This window comes from Rhincodon typus, chromosome 26 (genome assembly GCF_021869965.1).
Source record: "Rhincodon typus isolate 14 chromosome 26, sRhiTyp1.1, whole genome shotgun sequence".
Classification (NCBI taxonomy): domain Eukaryota; kingdom Metazoa; phylum Chordata; class Chondrichthyes; order Orectolobiformes; family Rhincodontidae; genus Rhincodon; species Rhincodon typus.
Genome location: NC_063357.1, coordinates 1,535,522 through 1,548,489, shown reverse-complemented (window position 1 = coordinate 1,548,489; position 12,968 = coordinate 1,535,522). Strand labels below are relative to the sequence as shown.

Here is a 12,968-nt window from a genome sequence, read left to right as displayed (position 1 = left end):
CACTGACCCTCTGACAGTGCGGCGCTCCCTCAGCACTGACCCTCCGATAGTGCGGCACTCCCTCAGCACTGACCCTCCGACAGTGCGGCTCTCCCTCAGTGCTGACCCTGTGACTGTTTGGTACCCGATCTGCAATTTGACAGTCAGTTGTTGATGGTGTCCTGTTCTCGAGCTGAGTGCTGATGGTGTTTCTGTGTGACGTTTGCAAGTTGCCTGTTGTTGGATATTTTTCCCATCCACTTTTACCAGAAATGTTTATCATTTCTTCCAAAATGGATGTCAGAAATTGGATTCATTGTCAGCCTCTCACTACCATCTGTGTGAAATGGAAGTTGATTTCTCGCTCAGTGACATTGTGAGGAATGACCAGCAGATCCAGAGGCGTTGGCATTTTCCTGCTGGTGCTGGTGCTGGCAGTTTCATCAGAATTGGTGCACAGTGCTGCTGTGGAGATTATCTGCAATGGTTAGCATTTATCTCCTCCATCACCGTTGAGAATTGAAGATCACCATCCTGCAATCCCAATTGCCACCTCTAAGGAGGAGGGCAGTATTGAACCCTAATTGACTCCCTCATGTCGACTCTCTCATTCACAGATGAACATCTACCAACACTTAGTTGCTGCTGAGAATCTGCATTGTCTCGGTTGGTAAACTTATCTTGGTCAGTAAATTGTCTCAGTCAGTGTCTCAGTCGGTAAATTGTCTCGGTCAGTGTCTTGGTCAGTAAATTGTCTTGGTAAATTGTCTCGGTCGGTAAATTGTCTTGGTAAATTGTCTCGGTCGGTAAATTGTCTCGGTCGGTAAATTGTCTCGGTCGGTGTCTCAGTCGGTGTCTCAGTCAGTGTCTCGGTCGGTAAATTGTCTCGGTCGGTAAATTGTCTCGGTCGGTATCTCGGTCGGTGTCTCAGTCGGTAAATTGTCTCGGTCGGTGTCTCAGTCGGTAAATTGTCTCGGTCGGTGTCTCGGTTGGTAAATTGTCTCAGTCAGTGTCTCAGTCAGTGTCTCATTTGGTGTCTCGGTCGGTAAATTGTCTCGGTCAGTGTCTTGGTCGGAGTCTGGGTCAGTGTCTCGGTCGGTGAATTGTCTTGGTCAGTGTCTAGGTCGGTAAACTTGTCTCGGTCAGTGTCTCGGTCGGAGTCTCGGTCAGTGTCTCGGTCGGAGTCTCAGTCAGAGTCTCGGTCAGTGTCTTCGTCAGCAAAGTGTCTCGGTCAGTGTCTCAGTCGGTAAATTGTCTCGGTCGGTAAATTGTCTCGGTCGGTAAATTGTCTCAGTCGGTGTCTCGGTCGGTAAATTGTCTTGGTCGGCAAAGTGTCTCAGTCAGTGACTCGGTCGGAGTCTCGGTTGGAGTCTCGGTCAGTGTCTCAGTCGGTAAATTGTCTCAGTCGGTGAATTGTCTCGGTCAGTGTCTCAGTCGGCAAATTGTCTCGGTCAGTGTCTCGGTCGGTAAATTGTCTCGGTTGGTGTCTCGGTCGGTAAATTGTCTCGGTCGGTGTCTCGGTCGGTAAATTGTCTCGGTTGGTGTCTCAGTCGGTAAACTTGCTCCCAGTTTATCAGTCACAACCTTGAGCAACACAGGAAAAATACTTTAAAATATTTTCTAGACTATCTTACAGAAAATTACAAAATATTTACAGCACAGAGAGTCAGGCCATTCAGCCCTGTCCTGTATTGATGGCCCTGCACCAGTGAGAAAGCTCTAAACCAGCCTCCTTCCACCTTCTTTATCTCAGTGTATTAGCATATCCTTCTATTCCTGGTGCCCTCGCATTGTTCATCCAGCTTCCTCTTCAAAATAGCAATAGATTACCCTCGACCCCTCCCACTCCATCCACATCCTCCCCACTCTCTCATGAAGGAGATTCCCATGAATTCCTGATTTGTTTTGTCCCTCACTGACTTGTACTTATTTAGGACTGAGGTGAAAGAATTTCTTCACTCAGGGAATGGTGAATCTTTGGAATCCTCAGATAGAGGCTCCGTCATTAAGTATGCTCAAGACAAAGACTGACAGATTTCTACAGATTGAAACTTCAAGGGATACAGCAACATAGCAGGTAACGGTGTTAAGCAGAAAATCAACCAATGATAACACTGAATGGCTGAGCAGCTCAGGGGCTGAATGGCCTCCTCCTGCTCCAATTTTTTTTATGTCCTTATTTAGTTCCAGTCCTAGCCCCTAATCTCTTCCAACCATCCACCCTCAAACACTGGGATAGAAAAGTGATACTTAACAGCGAAATCTCATTCATTCACGGGATGTGGGCATCGCTGCCTGGGCCCCGCATTTATTGCCCCCGTCCCTAATTGCCCCTTGAGAAGGTGGGGGTGAGTTGCCTTCTTGAACCACTGCAGTCCATGTGCTGTGGGTTGACCCACAATGCCATTAAGGAGGGAATTCCATGATTTTGATCCAGCAAAAATGAAGGAACGGTGATATATTTCCAAGTCAGGATGGTGACTGGCTTGGAGGGGAACTTGCAGGGGGTGGTGTTCCCATCTGCTGCCCCTTGTCCTTCTGGGTGGAAGTGGTCCTGGGTTTGGAAGGTGCTGCCTGAGGATCTTTGATGAATTTCTGCAGTGCATCTTGTAGATAGTACACACTGCTGCGACTGAGCGTCGGTGGTGGAGGGAGTCAATGTTTGAGGATGTGGTGCCAATCAAGCGGCTGCTTTATCCTGGATGGTATCAAGTTTCTTGAGTGTTGTTGGGGCTGCACTCATCCAGGCAAGTGGGGAGTGGTCTCCTCTACATTGGGGAATCGAAGCATAGACTGAGTGACCACTTCGCAGAACATCTACGTTCTGCTCGCAAAAAAGACCCTGAGCTACCTGTTGCCTGCCACCTTAACGCACCACCCTGTTCTCTGGCCAACATCTCTGTCTCTGGCTTGCTGCAGTGTTCCGGCGAAACTCAACTCAAGCTGGAGGAACAACACCTCATGTCCTGTTTGGGGACCCTACAGCCCTCGGACTCAATATTGAGTTCAATAATTTTAGGGCCTAAACTCTCCCATGTCCCAGCTGCATACCCCACACACCAGGCCTTGTTACCACATAGCCTGCCATTACACACCCCCTATTGTTAGTCACTAACAGTCCCCATTAACCACTATTCACCCTCCCAGCCTGATCATTATCGACTCCTTTGTCAACTCTTCTCTCTCTTTGGTCTTTATCCCCACCTATTGTTTACTCCTTACCCCTCTCCCCCCACCCTATCTTGTGCACATAAACTGACATTTTCCCAGCTACCATTCATTCCAAGGAAGGGTCACTGGACCTGAAACGTTAACTCTGATTTTTCTTCACAGATACTGCCAGACCTGCTGAGCTTTTCCAACAATTTCTGTGTTAGTATTCCATCACACTCCTGACTTGTGCCTTGTAGATGGTGGACAGGCTTTGAGGAGTCAGGAGGAGAGTTACTCACTGCAGTATTCCTAACTTCTGGCCTGCTCTTGTAGCCACTGTGTTTATGTGGTGAGTCCAGTTGAGTTTCTGGTCAATGGTAACCCCCAGGATGTTGATGTTGGGGGATTCAGTGATGGTAACACCATTAAATGCCAAGGGGCACTGGCTACATTGTCTCTTATTGGTGATGGTCATAGCCTGGCATTTGTGTGGCGCGAATATCACTTGCCAGTTGTCAGCCCAAGCCTGGATATTGTCCAGATCTTGTTGCATTTGAACATGGACTGCTTCAGTATCTGAGGAGTTGCGAATGGTGCTGAACATTGTGCAATCATCAGTGAACATCCCCAATTCTGACCTTATGATGGAGGGAAGGTCATTGATGAAGCAGCTGAAGATGGTTGGGCCTAGGACTCCACCCTGAGTAACTCCTGCGGAGATGTCCTGGAGCTGAGATGACTGACCTTCCACGACCATGACCATCTTCCTAGGCTGCTAGTATATATTAAAGGCACTATATCAATGCAGAGTTTTTGTGTTCTCAGATTCAGAAAGAGCCATTATCCTGTCCCAAGAGGCCACGTGCTCTGTGCCAGCTGCAGCAGGTGGTATGACTGTGTTCAAAGGCAAGTCCATTTGCTCCTGAATAAACTGGAGCAGTGAGTCATTCCTGAGTCAGTGCGGGGGCCGGTGGGGTGGGGGTACACAGGATTGCTCAGCCCAGGATTAACTGTCAGAAAGCGATAGTGAGGCAGCTGTGATGCAGAATCTTCATTGATTCACCCAATCAGAATCCAGTCTCTCATCTCCACCCCCACAGAGTGCGGTTCAACTGCAAACAACATCAAGCAGCTCGCAACTGCATTCACTGTGAACCAGGACCATTCAGTTCCATTAGATTGTACACTCATTGCTGTTAGTGTTTACAGTATTCATCAACTATCTGTGAACTCTTGTATGTAATAAAATATAATAATTAATATACAATAGATACATATGCATTCCACGTCTCCCATTTAATAAGTGACTGTATGTTTCTGCCTGTTTTTACAGGTGTGAGTGAGCATGTGAGTGAGAGACAACGTGTGTTTGTGTGTGTGAAAGAGTGCGTGTGTGAAAGAGTGTGTGTGAGAGAGTGTGTGTGTGTGTGTGAGTGTGAGAGAGAGAGAGTGTGTGTGTGTGTGTGTGTGCGTGTGTGTGTGTGTGTGCAGTCAGTGTGAGAGTGTTGTCAGAGCGTGTATGATTGAGAGGGATTGAGAGTGTCAGCATCTGAGTGTGTGTGTGTTTGTGAGTGTGTCTATGAATGTATTGTGTGTGACAGAGTGGTGAGTGTGTGTCATTGAATCATACAGCACAGAAACAGACCAAAGAAAAACTGGAAGTACTGCTGATGCTGTAAGTCAGAAACTCAAACAGAAGTTGCTGGAAAAGCTCAGCAGGTCTGGCAGCATCTGTGGAGAGAAATCAGAGTTAACGTTTCGGGTGAACTGACCCTTCCTCAGAACTGTCGGTCCATCTAATCCACATCGACCATATTCCCAAACTAGACTAGTCCCATTTTGCCTGTGTTTTGATATCCCTCTAGATCCTTCCTATATAGTACTCATTTTTACTCCTTCAATTACGATTCTTTAAAAAAAAACTTGCGATATATTTTGACTTTCATGTGGCTGGATTTCTGGATTTATTGCCTACATCTGAATATCTACATCAGGACAGAACACCAGCTCCTCCAGGTGAAGGCTTTGAGGGATCTGCATCAATGTTACCCAGCAACAACATAACGACATTTCAGAAAGAAATGCTAAACCTGATAGTTAAAGGGATTAAAATATCCTCAGTGAGTATAGCTGCATGTAATCCAATCCCGTATCTGTTTACGGGCCATTTGTGACTCTCAGTAAAACATAAAGAATTAAGAAAACCAGAGATCTGTGGATGCTAGGAATCTGAAACTAAAACAGAAATTTCTGAGAAACTCAGCAGGTCAGTATATACCAATATTTCCTAGCTACAGTCAGTTCTCAGCAAGGGTCACTGGACCCGAAATGTTAACTCTATGTCCTCTCCACAGATGCTGCCAGACCTGCTGAGCTTTTCCAACAATTTCTGTTTTTGTCAAAGAATTGACACATGGTTAGCCCCACATTCTAAATCATTAAGAAATCCTTCATTCTTTACAGTGGGCGAGTGGCGAGAGTATGTGTGAGAGAGATTGGTGAGTGAGTGTGGGTGGGGAGGGGGGGTGTGTGGGTGGGTGTGTGTGTGTGTGGGAGTGTGTGTGGGGAGTGAATATGTGTGGGGGAGTTGTGAGTGAGTGTGTGGGAGTGTGTGGGGGAGTTGGTGAGTGAGTGGGGGAGGGGTGAGTGGGAGGGTGAATGTGTGGGAGTGAGTGTGTGGGAGTGAGTGTGTGGGAGTGTGTGGGGGAGTTGTGAGTGAGTGTGTTTGGGAGTGAGTGTGTGGGAGTTGTGAGTGAGTGTGTGTGGGAGTGAGTGTGTGGGAGTGTGTGGGAGTGAGTGGGGGAGTTGTGAGTGAGTGTGTGAGTGAGTGTGTGGGAGTATGTGTAGGGGAGTTGTGAGTGTAAGAGTGAGTGAGTGTGAGTGAGTGTGTGGGAGTGTGTGTAGGGGAGTTGTGAGTGAGTGTGTGTGCGTGGTTGGGAGTGAGTGTGTGGGAGTAAGTGGTGAGTGTTGTGTGTGAGAGATTGGTGAGTGAGTGAGTGTGTGGGAGTGTTTGTGTGTGTGGGAGTGGTAAATGTGTGTGTGACTGTGAATTGAAGTGTTGTATTTCATTCTAATACACGGACAATGCTGAGATTTTTCGGTAGCCTCAGTGACTTCCTGACACAGACAGATAATGTCAGATGGTGGTCTTTCCAGGATTAAAATAAAAACTGAAGCATGGTGTTTGCACCATTCCCCATCCTTCCGCCCCACAGACTCTCTGCTTCTGTAGGTTTTCAAATTCTCTGGCTCCAGCTGCAGTCTTCATCACTTTGTCCTGGAGCCTTCAATCTGGAACCTTTAGTCTCATCCAATACCTCACACTGGGAGGATGTGGTTTCCTGTTCTGGCTCCTATTTCACTCTGAGCTGGACCTCCTCACCTCAAACACCTGGTTTCATTCATAGAATTCCTACATCCCACCCACTCACTCACATCCCTCGCCCCATCCCTGCATTTCCTATGGCTAACCCACTTAACCTGCACATCCCTGGACACTACGGGCAATTTAGCATGGCCAATCCACCCTAACCTGCACATCATTGGACTGTGGAAGGAAACTGGAGCACCCAGAGGAAACCCACACAGACACGGGGAGAATGTGCAAACTCCACACAGACAGTCGCCCAAGGGTGGAATCGAATCTGGGTCACTGGCGCTGTGAGGCAGCAGTGCTAACCACTGAGCCACCTGGTGGACTATCTGCTCTGCTTGAGACCTGCTCCAGGTCCTGCTGCTTTCAATGTGGCTTTACTCTATTGATCCTGTCCAAGCTGATCCTCAGCTCTCTCCATGTCCCTGTATTTATGGTGCCTTCCTAACACAGACAAATAGCCCATTCCTGTTCACATGAGGAATTCCGAAATATGGTGGACATTGAGCTACATCAGAAGATGTGATCCGATGCTTGGCCAAAGAGGGAGCTGGAGAGGGTTGGGGAGGAAATTGCTGGCAGGAGGCCTCAGTGGGTGAAGTCAGCAGGAGTGGGAGGAGTGTGGGTGACTATGATCGGGGCTGGGGGGGCGGTCACTGAGGTGGGTGAAATTGAGGGGACCAGGCATATCGGGGGTTGGAGGTTACAGCTACAGGGAAGCACGAGACCGTACAGGATTGGAATACTGAGACACAAACACTTTAAACCAATTGGTTAGATCCCTTTTGGAATACTGTGTTCAATTCTGGTCTCCCTGCTGGAGGAAGGATGTTGTGAAACTTGAAAGGGTTCAGAAAAGATTTACAAGGATGTTGCTAGAGTTGGAGGGTTTGAGCTACAGGGAGAGGCTGAATAGGCTGGGACTATTTTCCCTGGAGTGTCGGAGGCTGAGGGGTGACCTTATAGAGGGTTATAAAATCATAAGGGGCATGGATAGGGTATACAGCCAAGCTCTTTTCCCTTGGGTAGGGGAATCCAAAACTAGAGGTCATAGGTTTAAGGTGACAGGGGAAAGATTTAAAAGGGACCTGAGGAGCAACTTTTTCACACAGAGAGTGAATGGAATGAACTGCAGAGGAAGCGATGGAGGCTGGTATAATTACAACATTTAAAAGGCATCTGGATGGGGATATGAATAGGGAGGGTTTAGAGGGACATGGGCCAAATGCTGGCAAATGGGACTAGATTAGATTGGGATGTCTGGTCGGCATGAATAAGTTGGACCGAAGGGTCTGTTTCCTCAGTGTAGGTCAGCACTAGTGGTACACAGAACTCTGGTAGTGCAGTCGTAGTGTCATTCTTCTGAGCCAGGAGATCCAGGTCCAAGTGCCACCTGCTCTAGAGCTGTGTAATAATATCCCTAACTGAAGTTCTTGATCAGGGGCTGAATGGACAGAACTCTCTGGAAGCCCAAACAGCCAGCTCCTCCCATGTACACCGTTACCATATCAAACAGAGTACACATGATAGAATATGGAATACACGTTATAGATTATAGAATCCAGGTTAGAAGATCATATCTGTTTGATAACAAAGGCATTAAGAGATACTGGGAGCTGATTCAGGAGCTGTGACAGAGACAGGATCCCACATGTGATCATAGTGTTAATCTTGGTTTTTGTGTCAAATAGAATCCAGAATCGGATGATGATCAGAGACAGGGACAGAGTCAGAGTGTACAGACCAAGACGATGCTGGATCCCAAGGAAGTGGCTTCAGTCCTATCAATAGTTTGCTGAAGTAACTCTGTGAATCCAGTCCTCGGGGATTTTAGTGGAAGGTCTGCCCATTCTGTGGCACTGTGGGGACTGGTTGTTGGGGGTGGGTGGTGGTGGTTGGAGGGGGGTGGAGGGTGGTAGAGCTGGGCATCATTTACTGCCTGAGTGCTGACAGAGGCTACGTTTACAGCTGCTGTGACCGACAGGGATCTGACCCGATCACCTGCTCAGTTTATAGGGATCTCCAGCATCTGGATATCCTGTGGTTGATCCAGTGGTAGATTCCACTGCTGGTCAGTGATAGATCCCACAATTGATCCAATGATCCCATGTGGTTCGCAGGATCTCAATCATCGCTGGGCCTTCACTGGTTGATCACTGGTTGACTGGCTGGTCACTCGGTCACTAATCGGTCCCACTGGGCTACACAGTTGGATCCTTGGATCCTCGCCTTGACCAGATTCATTCTGTCTCCCTCAATCACAGGATGGTCACAGTGCAAAAGGAGACCATTCACCCCATCATGTCAGTACTAGCTCTCCAAAGGAGCAGCTCACCAAGTGCCGTCCTCCTGCCTTACCTCGTCACCTTGTGCATTGAGCTCAATCCTGTTTGGTGAAGTTTTAATTTTGGGGTTTATTTTAAGGAGGGATTTCCACTAGGAACCTGCTGACTTGATTCTCTGCTGCTCGGCTCAGTGAGGACAGAATCGGTACTCCTGGACACCTCCCCCATCCCAGTGTGAGTACCGAGACAGGAACGGTCACTGGCGCCCCATTGGAAACTTAGCTTGGCACTAACCACCTTCATTACCCACCCCTCAGCTGGTTCAGAAATGGCCAAGTCCCAGGAAGGGGCCCCATCCACTTTGGGACAGGAGGGTGGGGCAGTGGGGGTGGGGTAATGGGGTGGATGTGGGGAGGAGGGTCATCCTCTTTCCTGTGGACAGTCAGGGGAGATGAGAACGCTAGGACCCAGTGGGGACCCAGGCCAGGGCGCTCTGACACATGGAGAGAAATGAACAACCATTCCAGTGAAAGGTCAATCACCTTCTCTGTTCCACAAGAGAGCAGCTCACCACCATAGCTCGGATTCCTCACACTCACTGTAACTGTCCCGGTACAGGAACATCACTCACTCTAACCCCTCACCACAGCACACAGCAGTTGCCCACAGCCCTTCCTGCAAAATCCTGAACACATCCTGCCCTCAGCAATTGACACTCACCCACTCAGGCCATGAAACATCCCTACGCCCACACTCACTCTGCTCCAGTGTACCCATTGCCACAGTGTACCCAGTGCCCCATTGCCCCCATTGCCTCATTACCCTAGTGTACCCATTGCCCCAGTGTACCCATTGCCCCATTGCTCCTGTGTGCACATTGCCCCATTGTGACCATTGCCTCATTGCCGCAGTGTCCCCATTGCCCCAAAAGTACCCATTGTCCCTTTGCTCCAATGTACCCATTTCCCCAGTGTAACTGTTGCCCCAATGAACCCGTTGCCCACTCTGCTTCGTTGCACTCTGGACCAGTTCTCGATTCCTATTCATTTTCCAGCTGGTTGTACCACGGCTGGTGTGGAGCGACTAGAGCTTCCTTTGATTAAAATAACACTCCGAGGAAACTCTTCTGTTTGGTCCCCAACTTCGACTCCACTTTCCCAGCAGCAACACAATCATTTTCCCGACTGTTTCTGACCTTGGTGTCTGAAATCCACATTGTCTCTGAAACCCATTCCAGTCTGTAACCATCCAGTCTCTCCACTCTCTGGCTCAGCACATCTGCTGCTGGACCCTCCTTTGGGCTTTAGTTACTTCCAGCCTTCTGCCATACCGCCCTCCAAACCTGACATCATCCAAAGCTCACCTGCACGTCCCATATTAAATTCCGTTCCCCAATCAGCCAGCTCCCCAGAATGCCCCCAGCGCTCCCAGTGTCCCCCCCAGCGCTCCATTCTGATGTATTGTGTACATTTCCGGTCTCCTCATTCAGTGAAACATGTAAATACATTGGGAAGCCGTTCAGTGAAATTTTCCAAGAGTATTCCCTGGAATGAAGAGGTTCTCTCATGAGGAAAGCTAGGACAGGCCCAGCTGCTGGAGTTTCACAACGTTAGGCACAGTATCACTGAAACACATGGGATGCTCAGAGTCTGGACCAGGGGCAGATATAGAGAAGTGTTTCCTCAGTTTAAAAACCAAGGGTCACCAATTTAACCCAGAGATTATACAAAGCAGAGATTAGGCAAAAACATTTCTTATTGAGGTCCGTGAGTCTTTGGACCTCTCTCCCCAAGAAAGTGTTGGAAGCAGAGTGCTTTAATATTGAGCTTTGTACAGTAAGGGGCTGAGAGGCTCTCACAGAGAGGTGGGAATGTGGATGTGAGGTGACAGTCACATTAGCCATGCCATTATTGAATGGTGCAGCAGGCCCAAAGGGCCGAGTGGCCTCCCCCTACTCCTGATTGGTTCAAAAGGCAGGTCTTCTGAGATTCTAACCACCATGACAACATGGACGGATTCTGCCTCTGAAAGTGCTGTCAAAGCTCCTTGAGGGGAGGAGAATATTCTGGAAGCTGGTTTTTACTCTCAATCAATCAAATAGATTGGTGTATCTATTTGATACACCAAACTGATCAAACAGCCTGTGAGAAAAACATAACATTGGGCTGATCAACTATGTGAGCCTGCACCAGCAGCCAAGCAGCTTTGATTCCATATTCCACAGTTCATCAAATTGATAAGAATCCATCAAATCTCCAGCTTGAAAGTTGTAATTGCCTCCAGCCACCACAGTGAGAGAATTCCAGATTTCACAAACTTTCTTGAGACACAGTGAGTACTTTTGAAGCTGATGTCAGTGAGTCACTGCAGATTGTTTCGAACAGAGACAGAGACAGAGACTGAGTCACCAGCCTCAGTAATGACTGCGACTTACAGCCTGCTTCATATTCACATCAGCAGCCAGCAGCTCAAATGGAACATTACCCTTTGCTCAATTCTTTTCAATAAATATCAGCAATCTTTCTGGTTGTCAAGGTTCCAGATAACAGCTCTACAGAATAAAACACTCAACATCATCAGCATCATCATCATCATCAAACACACCCAGGGACAGGGACAGCACGGGGTTAGATACAGAATAAAGCTCCCTCTACATTGTCCCCATCAAACACTCCCAGGACAGGGACAGCACAGGGTTAGTCATGCTCCCCTCGATATAGTTGGGACTGTTTTGTTTTCACGTCTGACACTTACTCTGACATGAAGTGCAATATGATGCAGGAGATGAGGGTTGAGAGTTTGATTTTCCCCTGAACATGATGAAAGGCAGCTTTATCCTGTCAATCCGAGTTAAATTGAAATATCAGTAAGCAGCAAATCCCAGCAGTTGTTTCAGGTTTGGTTTGGGAATTGGTAATAGAATGTTAAATCGAGTGTGTGTGGGAATTGAAAAGAGTGTGGGGGTGGACACTGGAGTTTGTGACCATGAACAGATTTGATTAATTGATTCTTGTGAAACAGGGCAGGGAGCCTGAGTACTGTGAAATTGTCACAAGGTCAGTTACATGAGGTAAGCTCATCTCTCCTTCCCACCTGTATTCAATAAAATGCCAGAAACATTGTCAATACCCGCACTTCCCCAAAAAAGGCAAAACCTATTTGCAGAGTTGTTGAAGGCTTGTATTAATGAGTTTAAATTTCATTCTGGGGATGCTACAGAACAATTAAAGTGTCAGTTATATCACAAACACACATCAAATGTCATCCTGTTAAGGATCATTGACCTGTGGAAGGAGTCAGTAGCAATGCCAGTCTGTATAGAAGGCAGAGCAGAGATGGTACATACACTGAGACCATAGCCTGCTGGGACAATGAGGAACTGCATTCCCCTCGAGGGTGCTTTGTGGGGGTTACAATGATACAGTTGAAATGATCCATTTTGTTGGTGGCACCCAGCTCTTCCTGGGAGGTAACAAGGTGTAGAGCTGGATGAACACAGCAGGCCTAGGCCCGAAACGTCAGCCTTCCTGCTCCTCTGATGCTGCCTGACCTGCTGTGCTCCTCCAGCTCCCACACCATATCGAATGTGACTCTAGAGCCAAAGCAATGTGGCTGACCATTTCCTGTTCAAGGAAGCCCTTCAGCTCTATCCAACTGCAACAAGGAGTAGGTAATTAACATGGTCCTATCAATGGTGAACTCTAAGTGAGAGACTCTGGATCATTGTGGGCAGCCGGCAGCCAGGATACACTGAATGGCCTCAACGGTGCCAGGATGACGAGGAATTTCCAAGCCCCGGCTTCTGGAATATTCAATAAGGACAGAGTTGAAATTGCAAAGGGATATTGAGGGTGACTGTAGCCAGGTCAGTGAGCAGGGACTGATGTTGGGAGCTGGGTCTTAGCTGATGAGAGAGACAGAGCCCAGGAGTGAAGGAGGCTGTGATGGGGGGGATAATGGAGCCATTGGCCTGGAAGGTGAAGGTGAGAGGGTCAGATGGAAGATCAAGAAGGTCTGGTGCAGATAGCAGTCAGCTTTAAAACTCTCATCAACAGCAAGTACACATAGCTTTGCAGCAATTGCTATAGCAACCAATGCAGCCCCCTTCAGTCTGTGTGTGTGTGTGTGAGAGAGTGTGTGTGTGTGTGTGAGAGAGTGTGTGTGTGTGAGAGAGTGTG

The 12,968-nt window shown here is 48.0% G+C and overlaps 1 protein-coding gene across 1 annotated transcript in view; it reads left to right on the top strand.

The window, feature by feature from the left end:
• Window positions 1-12,968, top strand: part of tsr1 (TSR1 ribosome maturation factor) — a 41,385-nt gene that overhangs the window by 5,999 nt on the left and 22,418 nt on the right. The window contains exons 2-3 of the mRNA XM_048612320.1: window positions 3,958-4,038; window positions 4,466-4,479. Of these exons, the coding sequence (XP_048468277.1) occupies window positions 3,958-4,038; window positions 4,466-4,479 (95 nt within the window). The remainder of the gene's footprint in view (window positions 1-3,957; window positions 4,039-4,465; window positions 4,480-12,968) is intronic.